Source organism: Scyliorhinus torazame, chromosome 1 (genome assembly GCF_047496885.1).
Source record: "Scyliorhinus torazame isolate Kashiwa2021f chromosome 1, sScyTor2.1, whole genome shotgun sequence".
In the NCBI taxonomy this organism is placed as follows: Eukaryota; Metazoa; Chordata; class Chondrichthyes; order Carcharhiniformes; family Scyliorhinidae; genus Scyliorhinus; species Scyliorhinus torazame.
This window is the reverse complement of record NC_092707.1, coordinates 410,611,623-410,633,681: the sequence shown is the minus strand read 5'-3', so window position 1 is coordinate 410,633,681 and position 22,059 is coordinate 410,611,623. Positions and strand designations below refer to the sequence as shown.

Genomic DNA, 22,059 nt, shown 5'->3' with positions numbered 1-22,059 from the left:
AATATCAGGGTCTGAGTGTCCAGTAATATCAGGGTCTGAGTGTCCAGTAATATCAGTGTCTGGGAGGGCCTGAGTGTCCAGTAATATCAGGGTCTGAGTGTCCAGTAATATCAGGGTCTGAGTGTCCAGTAATATCAGGGTCTGAGTGTCCAGTAATATCAGGGTCTGAGTGTCCAGTAATATCAGTGTCTGAGTGTCCAGTAATATCAGGGTGTGAGTGTCCAGTAATATCAGGGTCTTGGAGGCTCTGAGTGTCCAGTAATATCAGGGTCTGAGTGTCCAGTAATATCAGCATCTGGGAGGGTCTGAGTGTCCAGTAATATCAGGGTCTGAGTGTCCAGTAATATCAGGGTCTGAGTGTCCAGTAATATCAGGGTCTGAGTGTCCAGTAATATCAGGATCTGAGTGTCCAGTAATATCAGGGTCTGAGTGTCCAGAAATATCAGTGTCTGAGTGTCCAGTAATATCAGGGTCTGAGTGACCAGTAATATCAGGGTCTGAGAGTCCAGAAATATCAGGGTCTGGGAGGGTCTGAGTGTCCAGTAATATCAGGGTCTGAGTGTCCAGTAATATCAGGGTCTGAGTGTCCAGTAATATCAGGGTCTGAGTGTCCAGTAATATCAGGGTCTGGGAGGGTCTGAGTGTCCAGTATTATCAGGGTCTGAGTGTCCAGTAATATCAGGGTCTGAGTGTCCAGTAATATCAGGGTCTGGGAGGGTCTGAGTGTCCAGTAATATCAGGGTCTGAGTGTCCAGTAATATCAGGGTCTGAGTGTCCAGTAATATCAGGGTCTGGGAGGGTCTGAGTGTCCAGTATTATCAGGGTCTGAGTGTCCAGTAATATCAAGGTGTGAGTGTCCAGTAATATCAGGGTGTGAGTGTCCAGTAATATCAGGGTGTGAGTGTCCAGTAATATCAGGGTGTGAGTGTCCAGTAATATCAGGGTCTGAGTGTCCAGTAATACCAGGGTCTGGGAGGGTCTGAGTGTCCAGTAAAACCAGGGTCTGGGAGGGTCTGAGTGTCCAGTAATATCAGGGTGTGAGTGTCCAGTAATATCAGGGTGTGAGTGTCCAGTAATATCAGGGTGTGAGTGTCCAGTAATACCAGGGTCTGAGTGCCCAGTAATATCAGGGTCTGAGTGTCCAGTAATATCAGGGTGTGAGTGTCCATTAATATCAGGGTGTGAGTGTCCAGTAATATCAGGGTCTGAGCGTCCAGTAATATCAGGGTCTGAGTGTCCAGTAATATCAGGGTCTGGGAGGGCCTGAGTGTCCAGTAATATCAGGGTCTGAGTGTCCAGTAATATCAGGGTCTGAGTGTCCAGTAACATCAGGGTCTGAGTGTCCAGTAATATCAGGGTCTGAGTGTCCAGTAATATCAGGGTCTTGGAGGGTCTGAGTGTCCAGTAATATCAGGGTGTGAGTGTCCCGTAATATCAGGGTGTGAGTGTCCAGTAATATCAGGGTCTGAGTGTCCAGTAATATCAGGGTCTGAGTGTCCAGTAATATCAGGGTCTGAGTGTCCAGTAATATCAGTGTCTGTGAGGGCCTGAGTGTCCAGTAATATCAGGGTCTGAGTGTCCAGTAATATCAGGGTCTGAGTGTCCAGTAATATCAGTGTCTGAGTGTCCAGTAATATCAGGGTGTGAGTGTCCAGTAATATCAGGGTCTTGGAGGCTCTGAGTGTCCAGTAATATCAGGGTGTGAGTGTCCAGTAATATCAGCATCTGGGAGGGTCTGTGTGTCCAGTAATATCAGGGTCTGAGTGTCCAGTAATATCAGGGTCTGGGAGGGTCTGAGTGTCCAGTTATATCAGGGTCTGAGTGTCCAGTAATATCAGTGTCTGAGTGTCCAGTAATATCAGGGTGTGAGTGTCCAGTAATATCAGGGTCTTGGAGGCTCTGAGTGTCCAGTAATATCAGGGTGTGAGTGTCCAGTAATATCAGCATCTGGGAGGGTCTGAGTGTCCAGTAATATCAGGGTCTGAGTGTCCAGTAATATCAGGGTCTGGGAGGGTCTGAGTGTCCAGTTATATCAGGGTCTGAGTGTCCAGTAATATCAGGGTCTGAGTGTCCAGTAATATCAGGGTCTGAGTGTCCAGTAATATCAGGGTCTGGGAGGGTCTGAGTGTCCAGTAATATCAGGGTCTGAGTGTCCAGTAATATCAGGGTCTGAGTGTCCAGTAATATCAGGGTCTGTGTGTCCAGTAATATCAGGGTCTGACTGTCCAGCAATATCAGGGTCTGAGTGTCCAGTAATATCAGGGTCGAGTGTCCAGTAATATCAGGGTCTGAGTGTCCAGTAATATCAGGGTCTGGGAGGGTCTGAGTGTCCAGTAATATCAGGGTCTGAGTGTCCAGAAATATCAATGTCTGAGTGTCCAGAAATATCAGTGTCTGAGTGTCCAGTAATATCAGGGTCTGAGTGACCAGTAATATCAGGGTCTGAGAGTCCAGAAATATCAGTGTCTGAGTGTCCAGTAATATCAGGGTCTGGGAGGGTCTGAGTGTCCAGTAATATCAGGGTCTGAGTGTCCAGTAATATCAGGGTCTGAGTGTCCCGAAATATCAGTGTCTGAGTGTCCAGTAATATCAGGGTCTGAGTGACCAGTAATATCAGGGTCTGAGAGTCCAGAAATATCAGTGTCTGAGTGTCCAGTAATATCAGGGTCTGGGAGGGTCTGAGTGTCCAGTAATATCAGGGTCTGAGTGTCCAGTAATATCAGAGTCTGAGTGTCCAGTAATATCAGGGTCTGAGTGTCCAGTAATATCAGGGTCTGGGAGGGTCTGAGTGTCCAGTATTATCAGGGTCTGAGTGTCCAGTAATATCAGGGTCTGAGTGTCCAGTAATATCAGGGTCTGGGAGGGTCTGAGTGTCCAGTAATATCAGGGTCTGAGTGTCCAGTAATATCAGGGTCTGAGTGTCCAGTAATATCAGGGTCTGGGAGGGTCTGAGTGTCCAGTATTATCAGGGTCTGAGTGTCCAGTAATATCAGGGTCTGAGTGTCCAGTAATATCAGGGTCTGAGTGTCCAGTAATATCAGGGTCTGGGAGGGTCTGAGTGTCCAGTATTATCAGGGTCTGAGTGTCCAGTAATATCAGGGTCTGAGTGTCCAGTAATATCAGGGTCTGAGTGTCCAGTAATATCAGGGTCTGGGATTTACAATCTCGCTCTGATATTGTTGAGAGATTGAAGCCGTTGAAATGTGCAGGAAAGGCAGAGGTGATTGTGATTGGGTGAGGTTTTGGTGACTGCTGCTTGTCCCACTGGTTAATTGTTGCTGGTTTTGAGGTTTAAGAACGATGAACAACAGCATACTCCGCTGTGCTTTCAGTCAGTGATACTCCCGGCTGCCTGGTGCCTGGGCAATGGAATCGAAGCTCAGCATATTTGCATTCCCCTTCACCTGACTGTAATCCAATAGAAATATTGATCAGTATTTATTTCCACACAGAATGAAAGAATGTCTGTCAACAGATCAAATGGTGTTATTATTAATAACTGAATGGTTTCTTCTTCTTTGCCTTTCTCACTGGAAGATGCTGACAGGCCGCTGGGATGTGCTTTTTATTGACTCTGGTCGCTCTGCTACAGCTGTGAATTTGTACACAGCAAGATCCCAGAAATAACAATGTGACAATGACCAATCAGTTCTCATTTTTTTAGGGGGATAAATATAACCCGGGACATTAAAGGATGATTCCTTTGCCCATCTTCCAAATAGTCCCAGGGAATATTTTACATTTCATTTCCTCATACCTCAGGGACTGCAGCGGTTCAAGAAGGCAGCTCACCCCCACCTCGTCAATGATAGAATCCCGCTGCCAGCGAACAGCGCGCGGCCGAGGAACACGTGTCTGGGGGGCCCGAGAATCCAGTCCCCAGTGTTGGAATGTCAGTTATTGTTTTTAATGGCATGGTCTGTCTTAATGGCTGCCAAAGAACCCCCCTGGAATTGACAATTAACCGACATGTCTCATTCATTCAGCTTTTCATTATTGTTGGAGATTTGGAAAAAATTATTTTCAGAAATTTCTTTTTCACTTTTTCTCTCAGTCTCTTTGTCCCTCCTCTCTCTCTTTCTTTTCTCCTTCACTTTATTTGGAATCCTGCACCTGACTTGTTGTGGAATTAAATATTCTTCACAGGCTCTTCTAGATTCCGAGCCTCCAATGTGGTCAGTCTCAACGGGAAAAACGGTGTGAATCCTCATGGAATCTTGTGCCTCTCAGAAATAAAAGTGATTGGTGTAGTTACCGGCGTCACTCTGGTGAGGTGGAGACTCTGAGACTGCCTCACGCCCGGCCAGCCTTGGTGTAAATGATGCTGGCGGGACGTCACGCTGAGTCAAGATTCCGTGAGGGAGGGGGTAAGGTCTGGAGAGAGTGCTGGGTAATGGTGTGCTGATGTATTACAGTGAGGTTCCTGATCGCACACCGTGTGATTCTCACTCCTCCCCCGGCGCGGGGGGTGGGGGGGGTGGGGGGGAGATTCCAAACAACAATCACGCCGGAGAGAATCACATTTTTCACTTCACTCCAGAGTTTGGGTCCACGGTGACTTTCTCACGGACGGAGAGGCTCAAAAAATCACCCCTCAAAAAATCACAACTCAAAAGATGACAGCTCAAGTTTCAGGTTGGAAACCCACAGAAACTCTGTCCCCAACTTTAACCTGGTCACATAGAAGGTGCTAGAAACTTTTCAAAAAATGTCTGAAAATATAAATAAGCAGTGATGATGCAAGTCAGTGTTTGAGAGAGAGAGAGAGAGAGAGAGAGGAAGAAAGAGAAATAAAGAGCTTGCGACAGAATGAAGGAGAGAGGGTGGTGGCACGCGTGAGGGAGAGAGCAGTGATGCAAGAGTGTGTGTGTGTGAGAGGGTTTGTGAGGGTTTGTGTGTGTGAGGGTGTGTGAGGGTGTATGCGTGTGAGTGTGTGTGAGGGTGTGTGTGTGTGTGAGGCGGTGTGTGTGTGTGTGGGATAGAGGGAGTGTGTGTGAGAGATGGTGTGTGTGTGAGATAGAGGGTGTGTGTGTGTGGGATAGAGGGTGTATGTGTGAGACGGTGTGTGTGTGAGATAGAGTGTGTGTGTGGGATAGAGGGTGTGTGTGTGAGATAGAGGGTGTGTGTGAGAGACGGTGTGTGTGTGAGATAGAGGGTGTGTGTGTGAGATAGAGGGTGTGTGTGTGAGATAGAGGGTGTGTGTGAGTGTGTGTGTGTGTGAGATAGAGGGTGTGTGTGTGAGATAGAGGGTGTGTGTGTGAGATAGAGGGTGTGTGTGTGGGATAGAGGGTGTGTGTGTGGGATAGAGGGTGTGTGTGTGAGATAGAGGGTGTGTGTGTGAGATAGAGGGTGTGTGTGAGTGTGTGTGTGTGTGAGATAGAGGGTGTGTGTGTGGGATAGAGGGTGTGTGTGTGAGATAGAGGGTGTGTGTGTGAGATAGAGGGTGTGTGTGTGAGATAGAGGGTGTGTGTGTGAGATAGAGGGTGTGTGTGTGAGATAGAGGGTGTGTGTGAGTGTGTGTGTGTGTGAGATAGAGGGTGTGTGTGTGGGATAGAGGGTGTGTGTGTGAGATAGAGGGTGTGTGTGTGGGATAGAGGGTGTGTGTGTGAGATAGAGGGTGTGTGTGTGAGATAGAGGGTGTGTGTGTGGGATAGAGGGTGTGTGTGTGAGATAGAGGGTGTGTGTGTGTAGGGATTGGATTGGATTTGTTTATTGTCACGTGGACCGAGGAACAGTGAAAAGTATTTTTCTGCGAGCAGCACAAACAGATCATTTAGTACAAGAAACAAAAATACATAATAGGGCAACACAAGGCCCACAATGTGAATACATAGACACCGGCATCGAGTGAAGCATACAGCAGTATTAATCAGATCAGTACATAAGAGGGTCGTTAGGCGTCTGATAACAGTGGAGAAGAAGCTGTTTGTGTTCTCAGACTTTTGTATCTTCTGCCCGATGCCCGATGTGTGTGTGTGTGTGTATGACAGAGAGAAAGTGTGTATGGATTTGGATTTTGTTTATTGTCACGTGTACTGAGGCAGGGTGAAAAGTATTTTTCTGTGAGCAGCTCAGCAGATCATTAAGTACATGAAAATAAAAGAAAAGAAAATACGTATTGGGCAACACAAGGTACACAATGTAACGACATAAACACCGGCATTGGGTGAAGCATACAGGGATGTAGTGTTAATCAGGTCAGTGTGTGCGTGCGCATGCACGTGTGCATGTGCGTGTGTTTGGAGTGGGAAGTTGTGAAACTTCCTCCCCAGGTTTAAACTAACCTTCTGAGTTATTGTTAACTCCAGATTTCTGCAGTTTATTAGTGTGCGGCTGTTTGAGGGTGCATGAGGGTGTATGAGAGGGTTGTGCATGAGGGTGTGTGCGATGTAGTGGGAAGTTATGAAACTGCCTCCCCAGATTTGAACTAACCTTCTGAGTTACTGTTAATTCCAGTTTTCTGCAGTTTATCAGTAAATTGGTTCACAGAACCCATGGATTTGAAAAATATGCCACCACCAACTTTAAAAATAATTGAAAACACGTTGTGCAGACAGACAGGTGGAGCGGGGAAATCAGAGCAGGTTGTCTATCACTCTCCTGTCTGGAACAGAAGGATTGATTTGTAAACTTACAGTAACATTCAAACTCCTCCTTTTTAATTGATGTGGTGCCTATTTTGGGAAACGGCAGCAAATCGAAAATGCAGCAAAGAACAGCAGCTAAGCCCCATTTCCATTTCCTTACCAAAGGAGCAGAAGGAGCTTCTTCAACCTCTTGATTGCTGCTCCGTGTTTTATCTGAAAGAAAAGACAAAGATGTTTCTTCAGAATAAATCCATGTAAAGGTCGAGCTCTGGAAACTTGGAATGACAGCAAATGAAAATTCCGGAGTGACTTGGGCAGTTTTCCCGGGAGACATGAGGCCTCCTCTCCATTATAAAGTTCATCAGAGAACAGGAGGAGGCCATTCGGCCCATTGAACCTGTGCTGGTTCTTTCAAGGGCCATTGTGCCCAATCCCACATTCCTGCTTTTCATCCGGAATCCTGTAAATTTCTGAGACATACACAGAAACATGGAAAATAGAAGCAGGAGGAGGCCATTCGGCCCTTCGAGCCTGCTCCCCCATTCATTATGATCATGGCTGATCATCAAGTTCAATACCCTGATCCCACCTTCCCCCCATATCCCTGGATTCCTTTAGCCCCAAGAGCAAAATCTAATTCCTTCTTTAAATTACACAATGTTTTGACCTCAACTATGTTAGCCGGTTAGCTGCTGTTGTATAAAGAGTCAAAAGTTCTGCTCCTTTTCCACAAACACCTTTAATGTACTTCAACAGACTCTGCTCAAAACTCTAACATCACATCACCTGACACAAAGGCCACCTGAAGCCTCTTTACATATCAGTGTCAATTATTGGATACTTAACATAAGACAACTAATAGGAATGTCTCTTAACCCATTACTTAACAAACGACTTTCTGTGGTAGCGAATTCCACAGATTCACCACTCTCTGGGTGAAGAAATTTCTCCTCACCTCAGTCCTAAAAGGTTTACTCCTTATCCTCAAACTATGACCCCTAGTTCTGGACTCCCCCACCATCGGGAACATTCTTTCTGAATCTACCCTGTCTAATCCTGTTAGAATTTTGTAAGTTTCTATGAGATTCCCTCTCACTCTTCTAAACTCCAATGAATATAATCCTAACCCACTTAGTCTCTCCTCATAGGACAGTCCCACCATCCAGGATACAGCCTGGTAAACCTTCGCTGCTCTCCCTCCAGAGCAAGTACCTGCCCAACTCTCTTTTAAGATGATTTCTGGAATCAGCTTCCTCCACATTTTCAGGGCGAGCGTTTCAGATCCCGACAATTCTCTGAGTGAAAAACATTTCTCTCCATCTCCCCTCTCGATCTTTACCCAACGATTTTAAATCTCTGATCTCTAGTTGTTAACCCACTCGCCAGAGCAAATAGTTTTTCTCTCTCGATTCAATCAAAAACTCTCATATCAAACTAATCGGTCAACTCTTAACCATCTCTATTGCCAGGAATTGCTCTGAGAACTGACAATGTGATCACTCTACAAGGAGATTCCAGACGCTGGTGAAATATAGGAGGCCGTTCCGTGGACTTTCTATGTCTGAAAGTTTATCTTTTTGGGGTCACTCGCTGTAACATTGCCACCCTGAGGGTATGTCTCACACTCTGCAGCTACAGGGCTGGGGACAGCCTCCAACCATCTTCATTCTGTCCGATGTAGCTTTACAGTATTTAATAGTAAACTTTGCAAATCAGACAAATAAATTGGTCAAATTATTAGCATGTTAATTACATCCCAAAACTAACAGCATCAAAGGGGTATCTGGGATCGAGAGTAATTCCCGGTGAGCGTTGCAACAATGGTTGAATTAGTTTACTCACCGTCCACTGTTGCATACACAGGGTTCTGGTCTTCATCAGGGATCCTAAAGAAATGCCACACATTAGCTTCATTGCAGCGTTACTGCAGAACAACAGGTCACATTCTTGGCGGAGACGGATTTTAGGTTTTCCAACATGCGCCTTTGATTCCAGTTTTTAAGGACAATGACATGGATGAGCCGGATATCCGGAATCATTTCCTAAATAAGCAGAATTGGCTCCACAATGTGACCCAAATCAGAAGGCATGCTGGGAAGTTTGATCAAGCTCATGCATCTTATTCTAATTTCAGACTTTGGAAGTGAAAGAGTTGTTTGAGAAACTTCTAATTTTGCAATGATTTCACATCCGGGACAAGAAGCAGCCGTAACATCAGAGAAATGAACGATTCACCTTTGGTCTCCCGGAGGGAGCGAAGACCCTTGTTTCCAATTTCCACGCCTGGATAAGTTTAGAAACATCTTGGGCGGGATTCTCGAGCCTCCACGCTTAAATCGCGATTGGCGCGGGGGCGAAGAACGCCCGCGATCGGGTCTGACGCCGAGACGTGATTCTCCGCCGGCTGGAGAATCGGCACCCGTAGCGCGCGCAGTCGATGCGGCGCCGGCCGGGGCCGTTGAAAGAGGCCCCACGGCGATTCTCTGCGGTCGACCGGCCGAGTTCCGTCGACATGGTTCCCGTATGGTTTCACCCGGCGGGCGCTCGGTGTCGCGGCTGCAGTAGCCGTCCTGGTTGTGGGGGGGGGGGGGGGGGGGGGTTGTGGGGGATCAGACTCCGGGGGGGCATTTCTTCTTCAGTGCCGGGCCACTAAAGGGATCCGCCATGTTGTGCAGGGGCCGGCGTGAATACGGCAGCCGCGCGCGGATCCGCGGCCTGCCGCCGTATGCATGCGCGGATCCGCAGTCGGATGTGCTGGGGCCCGTATCGGAAGCCGGAGCTGCGTTAAGCACTCCAGCGCCGTGCTGGGCCCCTGTGGGGTGCAGAATCGCTGGGCCAAGAGGCCCATTGATGCCAGCGTGAAACACTCTGGTGTTTACTCCGGCGGCAACACTTTGCCGCGATTTGGGGGAATCCCTGCCCTTGTGTCTTAATATCAATAAACCGATCATTTAGAAAATATTTCAGCCCTGATTGATTTATTTTGCCTCCCGTATCCCAGAGAGTGAGAGAGAAAGTCCAGAGCGAGGAGCAGTGGACACAGGGAGTTTGAGATGGGGACAAGGTGACAGCACCTGTTTCAGTCTCTTCCCTTTCTCCTGGGAGCTCAGGATTGGTGACGTTAATCTTTATATCACCGAATCACACAGATTCTGCAGAAGAGGCCCTTCGGCCCATCGAGTCTGCACCGATGCATGACAAACACCTGACCCGCCGACCTAATCCCATTGACCAGCACTTGGTCCATAACCTTGAATATTATGACGGCTAAGTGCTCATCCAGGTACGTTTTAAAGGATGTGAGGCAACCCGCCTCTCCCACCCTCCCAGGCAGTGCGTTCCAGACCCTCACCACCCTCCCAGGCAGTGCGTTCCAGACCCTCACCACCCTCCCAGGCAGCGCGTTCCAGACCGTCACCACCCTCCCACGCAGTGCGTTCCAGACCCTCACCCCCCTCCCAGGCAGTGCGCTCCAGACCCTCACCATCCTCCCAGGTAGTGGGTTTCAGACCCTCACCGCCGAATCTCCGGTGCCAGAGATTTTCCTCTAATCCCCTCGAAACTGCCTGCCCCTCACCTTGAACTTGTGTCCCCTTGTAACCGACCTTTCATCTCAGGGGTACAGCTGCTCCCTATCCACCCAGTCCATGCCCCTCATAATCTTGTCCACCTCGATCAGGTCACCCCTCAGTCTTCTCTGCTCCAGAGTAAACAACCCAAATCCATTCAACCTTTCTCCATAACTTCAACGTTTCATCCCAGGCAACATCCTGGTGAATCTCCTCTGCACCCCCTCCAGTGCGATCACACCCTTCCTATAATGTGGTTACCAGGGGCAAAATTCTCCAGAAACGGCGCAATGTCCGCTGACTGGCGCCCAAAAACGGCACAAATCAGACGGGCATCGCGCCGCCCCAAAGGTGCGGAATGCTCCGCATCTTTGGGGGCCGAGCCCCAACATTGAGGGGCTAGGCCGGCGCCGGAGGAATTTCCGCCCCGCCAGCTGGCGGAAACGGCCTTTGGTGCCCCGCCAGCTGGCGCGGAATGACATCTCCGGGCGGCGCATGCGCGGGAGCGTCAGCGGCCGCTGACAGCATTCCCGCGCACGCGCAGTGGAGTGAGTCACTTCCGCTTCCGCCATGGTGGAGACCCTGGCGGAGGCGGAAGGGAAAGAGTGCCCCCACGGCACAGGCCGCCCTGCGGATCGGTGGGCGCCGATCGCGAGCCAAGCCACCGTGGGGGCATCCCCTGGGGCCAGATCGCCCAGCGCCCCCCCCAGGACCCCGGAGCCCGCCCGCGCCACCTTGTCCCGCCGGTAAGGTAGGTGAATTAATTTACGCGGTGGGACACGCATTTTAGCGGCGGGACTTCAGCCCATCCGGGCCGGAGAATCGAACGGGGGGTCCCGCCAACCGTCGCGTCGCGATTCCCGCCCCCGCCGAATCTCCGGTGCCAGAGACTTCGGCAACCAGCGGGGGCGGGATTCACGCCAGCCCCCGGCGATTCTCCGACCCGGCGGGGGGTCGGAGAATTTCGCCCCAGAACTGCACACAGTGCTCCAGCTGTGGCCTCACCAAAGTTCTATAAAACTCCAACATGACCTCCCTGCTTTTGTAATCGATGCCCCGATTGATAAAGGCAAGTGTCCCATCTGCCTTTTTCACCCCCCTATTAACCTCCCAACTCAATAAACACAAAGCATGTCACACTTTGAGAAAGGGCTGGAAACAGTGCGGACTTCTCCTGGGAAATCTTATCCATCTCATTTCTATCAAAGCAATGCAAACTGTGCAGATGTCCATGGTCACACCACCCAAACCAGACTGGTCAGGATTCCCCTGGGCTCCCAGTGAATCCACAATGAATACTGGGATTTTCTGCTATCTGGGCCATGCACTCACTGCTGTCTCGTTACAACCTGGAAATTTCAACACCCATTTTGCACAATATTCCCTGGAACATTTTAATGTTTTGAATGTTAGTTACGAAACACCGAGAGTGTCTGTCGTTCACTGACAGTGAAAGTTATATCAGTTTTTGAAGACATGCTAGAGAGCTCTCCACTCCAAGCTGATTAAGCTGTCAGGCGTTAGTGAGGAAACAGGAGAGATTCACTGGGATTGGGTCTGGTGTCAGCAAAACAAATACAAAGAAAGACGGGAGACATTTTTTATCATTAGCAGAACCCAGATTGCAGAGCAATATGATCAAAGGTCTTCAAAATTCTTTAAACTTGGGATGGAAGAGATGGAAGCAGACTTTTACAGGGAGGGTGAAGATTGAGGAGCTCTGGATACAAGCTTATGGAAAAGACTAGAATAGGGCAGATAAATATCTTGACACAGAGTCGGGAGGATGTGGGATTCACCCAGACTAGTGGGTGAGGCAGAAATAATGTCATCATTTGAGATTAGATTGGAGAGGGAGGTGATGAAAAAGACAGCTGAAGAGATATTGGAATATGGTGTGAATATGATTAGAACTATTTCCTTGTGGGGAGGATAAAGGCCGACATGGGCTGTTTGGACAGAGAGCATGAACACTTGTTTGTTCTAACCACCATGAGGGACTGTGCAGCCAGCGAGACACGGGCACTGAACCAGCACACAGGGCGAGGGGGGCAATTATCCAGCACTAATGTCCGAAGGGCGAGGTTTAGTGCTTCAACTGTGAAAACCATCCTGGCTCTCAGCAGCAGCAGTTAGGTGCCTGTTGGTCAATACTGGGGTGGTTGTGATGCCAGGACAGTTGGAGATGACTGGCACCAGTCAAGCACTGGCACATGTGTTGGTCTCAACAGTAGCAGCTCACACACTTGAACGATAGGCTGCAAGGGGAATGTGGCTCCTCACTAAAAGCAGCAAGTTATAAAATAATCACCCTGTGCAGTAACAGTATCAGACACAAGATGATTCATATTTACCCTTGTGTGGAGTTCTTTGCAGAGTACAACCTCGTTTTTACAAGATAACGTGTGAGCAGAGCGAAGCAGAGCAAGACAACAAAGGCCAGGATTATACCCGTGCTTAAAACAATCGCATCTGCTGTCCCGGGATTCTGGTCGGATGATTGTTCTGTAAAGTATCAGAATGTTACACACACGGCAGCTTCAGTATATTCAGCTTCAGATATTAGTTCAGCCTCAATCAGAATATTACAGCCAGTTCTGGGTATCGCACATTCGGAAGGATGTGAAGGTATCGGAGAGAGAGCAGCAAAGATTCAAGACAATGGATCCAGGGATGAGGAACTTCAGTTCCGGGGATATATTGGAGAAGTTGGACCATTCTCCTTGGAGAGAAGAAGGATCAGAGGAGATTTGACAGAGATGTTCAAAATCACAGGAGTTCTGACCAGAGCAGACAGGGAGAAACTGTTCCCCTTTATGAAAAGATTAAGACAGAGGGCAAAAAAATAATTTGCAAAAAAGGCAAATGCAAAATGAAGAAAAAACTTCTTCCACACAGCGAGTGGTTAGGATCTGGAATGTTCTGTCTGAGAGTGTGGTGGAGACAGATTCACACAGCGAGTGGTTAGGATCTGGAATGTTCTGTCTGAGAGTGTGGTGGAGACAGATTCACACAGCGAGTGGTTAGGATCTGGAATGTTCTGTCTGAGAGTGCGGTGGAGGCAGATTCACACAGCGAGTGGTTAGGATCCGGAATGTTCTGTCTGAGAGTGCGGTGGAGGTAGATTCACACAACGAGTGGTTAGGATCCGGAATGTTCTGTCTGAGAGTGCGGTGGAGGTAGATTCACACAACGAGTGGTTAGGATCCGGAATGTACTGTCTGTGAGTGTGGTGGAGACAGATTCACACAGGGAGTGGTTAGGATCCGGAATGTTCTGTCTGAGAGTGCGGTGGAGGTAGATTCACACAACGAGTGGTTAGGATCCGGAATGTACTGTCTGTGAGTGTGGTGGAGACAGATTCACACAGGGAGTGGTTAGGATCAGGAATGTACTGTCTGAGAGTGCGGTGGAGGTAGATTCACACAACGAGTGGTTAGGATCCGGAATGTACTGTCTGTGAGTGTGGTGGAGACAGATTCACACAGCGAGTGGTTAGGATCTGGAATATACTGTCTGAGAGTGTGGTGGAGGCAGATTCACACAGCGAGTGGTTAGGATCTGGAATGTTCTGTCTGAGAGTGTGGTGGAGACAGATTCACTCAGCGAGTGGTTAGGATCTGGAATGTTCTGTCTGTGAGTGTGGTGGAGACAGATTCACTCAGCGAGTGGTTAGGATGTGGAATGTACTGTCTGAGAGTGTGGTGGAGACAGATTCACACAGCGAGTGGTGAGGATCTGGAATGTACTGTCTGAGAGTGTGGTGGAGGCAGATTCACACAGCGAGTGGTTAGGATCTGGAATGTTCTGTCTGAGAGTGTGGTGGAGACAGATTCACACAGCGAGTGGTTAGGATCTGGAATTATTTGTCTGAGAGTGTGATGTAGACAGGTTCACATGGCGAGTGGTGAGGGACAGACAGAGTCAGGTATAGAGAAGGTGTCAAGGAGTGTCGACCAAGTTGGAGGGAAGTACCAGGGACAGTCTGTTAACCACCCATGGTGGGGAATTCAAACCTGTTCAACCACCAAAACCACCTCCTTCTGAACTAAACCCTCAGATTCTGTCTCAGTTAGAGACTGGGGGACAATGCATGTTGGCCATGTTACAGAAACACGCAAAACTGTTGTGATCCACGGAATGCCAAGGAGAGTGTGAGCTGAGAAGTCTCTGGCCGTGTTGGAGGACGAATCGGTGCCGGCCAACCCAGATTTTTCCAAACTGCTGAGCTGAGCAGAATCCTCTTGAATCTCTCTCCCAGAAGAGGGGGATTCTCTCTCAAATCTCAGTTTGAACCCCCTTCAGGTACACAGAGCAGTTAGTGAGTACTCAAAACCTGAATACAGAGCTGGGGAGGGGGATCTTTCCGGTTCCTCTCCCATTAAAAGTACCAGACCTCTCAAAGGCCTCAGGAAAATGCTGCTCTAATATTCTGTGTAACTGAGACAAGTTGTTGGTGAGTCTGCTGAAGCTGACCACATATCAGAAACTCAGCAGGTTTGAAGTGCATCTTCCGTGGGTAACGCTCAGCTCAACACAAGTTGAAGCCTGTCCCCAGAGGGGATCCTACGGCCTGAGAATCCGGCCTGAATGGCCCAGTTTGAGGTTCCAAACCCTCCGATGGTTCAACACCTCGCATTCTGAAGAGATCACGGCCTACAAGGACCTCAACCTCAGCAGCAAAGATCCTCAAATATCTCACACCCAGTTTAATCCCCATCATTTTGATCCTTTCCCTTCCCCCCTGTGTGTCTGTCTTGTGTGCATGTGGGTGGAGGGAGGGACGGTGTTTGGGGAATAGTCAGACTAGTAGATCAGTGTTACATTATTTCCATTATATGTTCATCTTTTACTCTTTTTATAAAGAAACAGTTCAAATGTTTTACTTTCAAATCTGGTGCCTGTAACTCATTGGAGAAGTCAAGGGTCAAAGATCTGAGGAAAATACACAAATTACTGGTTAATTCACTTATGTTGGGACTCTGGGATCTGTGGGGCTGGAACTGACCGTGCGCTGGCCCAGGGTGTCGTAACAACATGTATCGCCGTCCCTTCACTGTCGCTGGGTCACAATCCTGGAACTCCCTCCCTAACAGCAGTACCTACACCACATGGAGTGCAGCGGTTCAAGAAGGCAGCTCACCACCACCTTTTCCAGGGCAGTTAGGGATGGCATCTTGTCAATAAAGTATGAATATAAAACAAAACAGCTCGAGGCACCACATTGGCAAAAACCCGAGTAAACAAAGGAGACAAAGAATTTAAGTTCTGGAAGATAAGTTCAAGAAGATTCTATCTGTGAATAAAACCACAGGAGAATCATGGGAACTGTACTTACTGGTTACATTCAGCTGTGATCCATTCCCACTGATGTCTCCCCACACGGAGCAGTAATAGACGGCAGTGTCACTGGGCTGCACGTTGCTGATTGTCAGGATGAAGGTTTTATTGGACGTGTCTCGGGAAGGATGGAAACGCTCAGTGAAACCTGGACTCCATCGTGTGTTGTTCTTTATATCATGTGTTAAAATCCTCTCCATATCTTTCCCTGGCAGCTCCCGGTTCCAGTGAACATCGGTGTGTGTCACTGCGGCGTTCCGCATGGTGCACTGTAACCGTGCAGTCTGACCCTCTGTGACACGTTCCAGACTCGGAGACTGGATAAGGACTGGAGCATTCGCACCTTTAAGAAAAAAATATCAACAAGTTAAACACCAGTCTGAAGGTTCCAAAGTGTTTAAAGGGAATGTTCGGTGTTAAAAAGCGAGAACCAGGGGCGTCATTCTCATCAGCGGGTCGGAGAACGGCCGTTGGCCGCCGTGAATCCCGCCCCCGCCGGTTGCCGAAGTCTCCGAAGGAAGAAAAGTCGGCGGGGCGTTAATGTCGCCGCTGCCACGGAGAATGTCACGGGTCTGCGCAAGGCAGCCGATTTTCGGCCTGCCGATATTCTCCCTTCCGGATGGGCCAACGTGATGACCGTTCACGTCGACGTAAATTAAACCTCCTTTTCATCGGCGTGACCCTGTGCTCCAGGCTCACGCCGACCAGCGTGGAGGTGAGTGACGGCCAGGGGGGTTGGCTCTGGGCAGGCAATGGCGTGGCCGCAGTCTGAATGCGTGAGGAGAGGTGTGTCTCGGGTTGTGTGTGTGTGTGTGCGGCGGGGGGGGGGGGGGGGGTGGTTAGAGTAGGCTGGGCTCCGGGGGAGTGCCGGGAGGGGGTCGGTGCTGGGGAGGGGGATGGGGGGGTCCGTGCCGGGGTGGAGGTTGGGGGGGGTCCGTGCCGGGGAGGGGAATGGGGGGGTCCGTGCCGGGGGTGGCGATTGGGGGGGGGGTCCGTGCCGGGGTGGAGGTTGGGGGGGGGGTCCGTGCCGGGGAGGGGGATGGGGGGGGGTCCGTGCTGGGGAGGGGGATGGGGGGGGTCCGTGCTGGGGAGGGGGATGGGGGGGTCCGTGCCGGGGTGGAGGTTGGGGGGGTCCGTGCCGGGGAGGGGGATGGGGGGGGTCCGTGCCGGGGTGGAGGTTGGGGGGGGGGTCCGTGCCGGGGAGGGGGATGGGGGGTCCGTGCCGGTGTGGAGTTTGCCGGGGTGGAGTTTGGGGGGTGGGGTCCGTGCCGGGGTGGAGGTTGGGGGGGGTCCGTGCCGGGGAGGGGGATGGGGGGGTCCGTGCCAGGGTGGAGGTTGGGTGGGGGGGGTCCGTGCCGGGGGGGGGGTGGGGGGGGATCCGTGCTGGGGAGGGGGATGGGGGGTTCCGTGCTGGGGAGGGGGATGGGGGGGGTCCGTGCTGGGGAGGGGGTTGGGGGGGGGTTCCGTGCTGGGGAGGGGGATGTTGGGGGGGTCCGTGCTGGGGAGGGGGTTGGGGGGGTCCGTGCCGGGGTGGCGGTTGGGGGGGGGGGTCCGTGCCGGGGAGGGGGATGGGGGTGTCCGTGCCGGGGTGGAGGTTGGACGGGGGTGTCCGTGCCGGGGAGGGGGATGGGGGGGGTTCCGTGCTGGGGAGGGGGATGGGGGGGGGTCCGTGCTGGGGAGGGGGATGGGGGGTCCGTGCCGGGGTGGCGGTTGGTGGGGGGGGTCCGTGCCGGGGAGGGGGATGGGGGGGTCCGTGCCGGGGTGGAGGTTGGGGGGGTGTCCGTGCCGGGGTGGAGGTTGGGTGGGGGGTCCGTGCCGGGGAGGGGGATAGGGGGGTCCGTGCCGGGGTGGAGGTTGGGGGGGGGGGTCCGTGCCGGGATGGAGGTTGGGGGGGGGGTCCATGCCGGGGAGGGGGATGGGGGGGGTCCGTGCTGGGAAGGGGGATGCGGGGTGGGTCCGTGCTGGGGAGGGGTATGTGGGGGTCCGTGCCGGGATGGCGGTTGGGGGGGGGTCCGTGCCGGGGAGGGGGATGGGGGGGTCCGTGCCGGGGAGGGGGATGGGGGGGGTCCGTGCCGGGGAGGGGGATGGGAGGGCAAGTGAGTTGGTCCACCTTGCCAGGTGCCAGCCTCCAAAAGTTGGACCCATGCGGTCCATGCCACATGGCTGGGGGGAGGAGGGGATATGGGCAATGATGACATGTCGTCGTTCCCCTCCCCCCCACCAGGCCGTCATGTTTTCAGATCATCCAGCGATGTTGGGCGCCGTGGCGGCTGCCGCTCATGTCTATGTTGCCCTGGATGAGGAGGAGGAGGAGGAGGAGCGTGCCAGAGAGGCGGCCCAGGCTGCTGCAGAGGGGCAGGCGGCAGCCGCCCAGGCTGGAGGGACACCTGACCGACAGGACGAGGAGGGGGAGGAGGACGTCGCGGCCCCACGGCAACGGAGGCACCCGAGGGCGCCCCGTGTGTCCCGGCCCAGGCAGTCATACCAGGACCTCACGGACCGGGAATGCAGGAGGAGACTCCGGATGAGCCGGGAAACCGTGGCACACATCTGCCACCTGCTGGCACACCTGTCACCGCGTGGCACTGGTGGGGGACACCCTCTCCCCGTGTCCGTCAAGGTTACGGTGGCCCTGAACTTTTATGCAACGGGGTCATTCCAGGCACCGAGTGGGGACCTGTCCGGCATATCGCAGACATCGGTGCACCGGTGCATCCGGGCAGTGACAGATGCCCTATATGCCATGGCGCACCGCTACATTCACTTCCCCGTGGACTGGGCCAGCCAAGATGCCCGGGCCGTGGGCTTCTCTGCCGTGGCCGGGTTCCCCATGGTCCAGGGCGCGATCGATGGAATGCACATCGCCGTGCGGCCACCTGCAGATAACAGGGCCGTGTTCACTAATAGGAAGGGGACCTATTCGATGAACGTACAGGTGGTCTGCGACCACCGCATGATGACCCTGCCCGTCTGCGCCAGTCACCCAGGCAGTGTACACGACTCATTCGTGTTGTCGCGGTCATCCATCCCCGGCATGTACGAGGGACGCCATCCCCGGCTGAGGGGCTGGTTGCTGGGCGACAGGGGCTACCCATTGCGATCGTGGCTGATGACGCCTATATGGAGGCCACGCAATGAGGTGGAGAACCGCTACAATGATGCCCATGTAGCGACAAGGGGAGTGATCGAGAGGTGCTTTGGCGTGCTGAAGATGAGTTTCAGGTGCCTGGACCTCTCTGGGGGCGCCCTCCAGTATCGGTCAGATAGGGTCGGCCGCATCATTGTGGTGTGCTGCGTCCTGCACAACATAGCCCAACAGAGGGGCGATGTGCCGCAGGCAGAGGAGGGCGGAGTGGAGGAGCAGCAGGAAGAGGCACAGTCCTCCCCAGATGAGGGGGATGGGGGCAATGGTCAGGGCAGACGGGGTAGACACAGGCGGGTTGCTGTCCACCGTTACCGGCTGGCCCAGCGGGCACGGGACAGACTGATAGACGCCCGCTTCACTGACTAGATGGGCGTGGGAATCGGGTAGTATGGCCACAGACCGCACACCATGGCAACAGCCGACCACCCACACCCCCCACCCATCCACCCACCCAGCACCCTCACCCCCCTCCCCAACCCCACCCACCCCACCCGCATGCACACCACCCCCCCCCCATTGCCGATCCACCTGCGGCACAACGGGCCGGGCTCACACAGTTGCAGGTGGACGCGTGTCTATCGCAGGCCATGGAGGATGATGACAACCCGCCCTGCGGTGAGCTCCTGGCTCTACATCGTTGGACTATGTCTGACCCATGGCCACAGTACCACCATCCACCCGGACCATCCCTGCATGCGGCTGTGACACTGCAGCGCACAGTCCCGTCCTCTGCCCGGGGGATGTTGATGGCGGTCCAGGGGGAAGGGGGCAGACTCACCTGGGGCTGAGGTAAGACCACCCCTCACACACACACTTGCGCTCAACGTACATGACACCCCCGCACACTTTGGACAGAGCACAAAGGCAGCTTCGGTAGGTGTAACATTGACTTTAATAACCAAAGGAGTTCATGCACGTGCCCTAGCCCCGAAAACTCATCTGTGCCCTGCAACCGTGCCAACTTATTCAGTGTCTAATTGTTTGGCCTTACGGGCCCTTTGACTACGTCTACGTGGTTCCCCAGACGGTACAGCAGAACTGGAGGTGGACTCCTGTGATTCCTGCCCTCTGACACGGAATCCCTTTGGCGGCCGTTTCCTGGGGCGTCCTGGCCTAGATGGGCCAGGCTGCGGCCCGGGCGACTGGGATGGCGAGCTGCCAACCTGTCCTGCCCGTTGCCCACCCGATGCACCTGGGACGGAAGGGGGGGAGTCCGATGTGTCGCGGTGTACCGGGACCTCCCCTACAGAGGGAGCCGGGACGGACCACACCACCTCCTCCTCCCTCGGGGTGCCCGATGGCCCCCAGGCCTCTACATGGGTGGGGGATGCGAACGGACTGGCCATCCGACGCCCCCCCGACGTCTGGCGCTGCCAGTCCTGGAGGCCCATGCTGGTATCGACAGGGGTCTGCAGGTTTGCAGCCATGGAGCCCAGGGGGTTGGCAAACCCTGTCTGTGATAGTGCGACGCCAGCTCGCACATGGCCACTGGCGCCGATGCCCTCAGCGATGGCCTGCAGAGACTGGGTCATGGCCTGCAGAGACTGGGCCATGGCCTGCAGAGACTGGGCCATGGCCTGCAGAGACTGGGCCATGGCCTGCTGAGACTGGGCCATGGCCTGCTGAGACTGGGCCATGGCCTCCTGTGAGAGGGCAGCCATTTCCTGGGCCACAGACGCCGCCTGCACGGAAAGCCCCAGGCCTCGCAAACCGTTCCCCATTTCTGACACTGTCGCACCCATTGCCTCCACCGCGGACGCCACCCGTGCGGTGTCGGCCTGGGTGGCACGCATGACCGGCACGACTCCCAGCTCCTGGACGCGGGTGGACTCCTCCACCTGCGACCGCAGCCGCCGCAAGCCGCCCGTCATCCTCTTCGCTCGTCTCCGGGTCGGTGGTTGCATCGGATCTATGTGTGAGTGTGGTAACTCCAGGAACCCGGGATCCATCTGGGCGGCAGATGTTCGGTTGGGCTGGGCTGCCCTCCGACCGCCCGGCCCCTCTGCTGCTCCTACCTCCACCTGCTGTACCGGGACGGCTGTGTTGTGCGCACCAGTGAGTGTACCAGACGCCTCATCACTAAAGTGCCCAACCGTGGTGAGTGTTTCTGCGATGGTGGAGGGTGTTGGTGACAGCAGTGGCGTTGTGTCGTGCTCTTCGTCCCACTCTGAGTCCATGGCACTTTGGGGTGGGGGTTCGTCTCCACCCATCCACTCTGAGTCACTGTCCGGTATTTCGTCTTCCTGGGTAGTGCTGTCCCGGGTACTGCTGTCCCGGGTAGTGGTGTCCCGGGTAGTGGTGTCCCGGGTAGTGGTGTCCTGGGTAGTGGTGTCCCGGATAGTGGTGTCCCGGGTAGTGGTGTCCCGGGTAGGGGTGTCCCGGGTAGTGGTGTCCCGGGTAGTGGTGTCCTGGGTAGTGGTGTCCTGGGTAGTGGTGTCTTGGCTCGGATGTGACGGGGGCCTGTGGCTGCCCCCCTCGTCGCTGGGTGGTCGCTCCCGCACGTGACGGGGGTGTCGTCTCCCTGTTGCTCCAGGTCTCTCCATCTCCCGTGGTGTGCGAGGGGCATCCTGCGGGCGTCGCATGCTGGAGGGTGCAGGTCTCTCCGTCTCCCGTGGTCTCCGAGGGGCATCCTGCTGTCTGCATCTGCGGGGATGTGTGCCTGGACGTTTGGGCCTGCGATACACAATGAAGCATGCATGGTTAGACATCAGGCAGTGATCAGGTGAAACGGGGGAGGGGTATATAGGGGAGGGGGGATATGGGGACGGGCTGTCGGTGGCTCACTTGCTAGTACGCCCCCGACCTCTGCATCAGCAACCTCCCGGTCCTCAGGTCCGCCAGCCAGTTCCAGGGCCCGTTCCTGGTGTTCGGTCAGTGGCCTCTCATCAGCGGGGCCTCCTCCAGTCCTCACATGCTCCCTATTGTTGTGTGCGCGCTTCTCCTGTGGGGGGGGGGTGGCAGGGGTAAAAGGCAACACTGTTAGGCAGGTATATGAATGCACGCCATCGGTTGCGCGTGCATTGCAGAGGTTAAGGTTAGGGCTGGATTCACTTGGGGATATGGGGGAGGCGGGATATGGGGGAGGGGGGGATATGGGGGAGGGGGGGATATGGGGAGGGGGGATATGGGGGAGGGGGGATATGGGGGAGGGGGGATATGGGGGAGGGGGGATATGGGGTGGGGGATATGGGGGAGGGGGGGATATGGGGAAGGGGGATATGGGGGAGGGGGGTATATGGGGGAGGGGGGATATGGGGAAGGGGAGATATGGGGGAGGGGAGATATGGGGGAGGGAGGCTATGGGGAAGGGGGGGTATGGGGGAGGGGGGGTATGGGGGAGGGGGGATATGGGGGAGGGGGGATATGGGGGATATGGGGGAGGGGGGGATATGGGGAGGCTCACCCTGCCTGCTCTGAC

The 22,059-nt window shown here is 53.6% G+C and overlaps 1 protein-coding gene across 1 annotated transcript in view; it reads right to left on the bottom strand.

Annotated features, from left to right (window-relative positions):
- LOC140428393 (uncharacterized) overlaps positions 1–22,059 on the bottom strand; it is a 40,227-nt gene that overhangs the window by 5,982 nt on the left and 12,186 nt on the right. The window contains exons 3-5 of the mRNA XM_072514804.1: positions 12,511–12,661; positions 8,430–8,473; positions 6,748–6,800 (exon numbers count right to left, since the gene is read on the bottom strand). Coding sequence (XP_072370905.1) covers positions 6,748–6,800; positions 8,430–8,473; positions 12,511–12,661 — 248 coding nt within the window. The remainder of the gene's footprint in view (positions 1–6,747; positions 6,801–8,429; positions 8,474–12,510; positions 12,662–22,059) is intronic.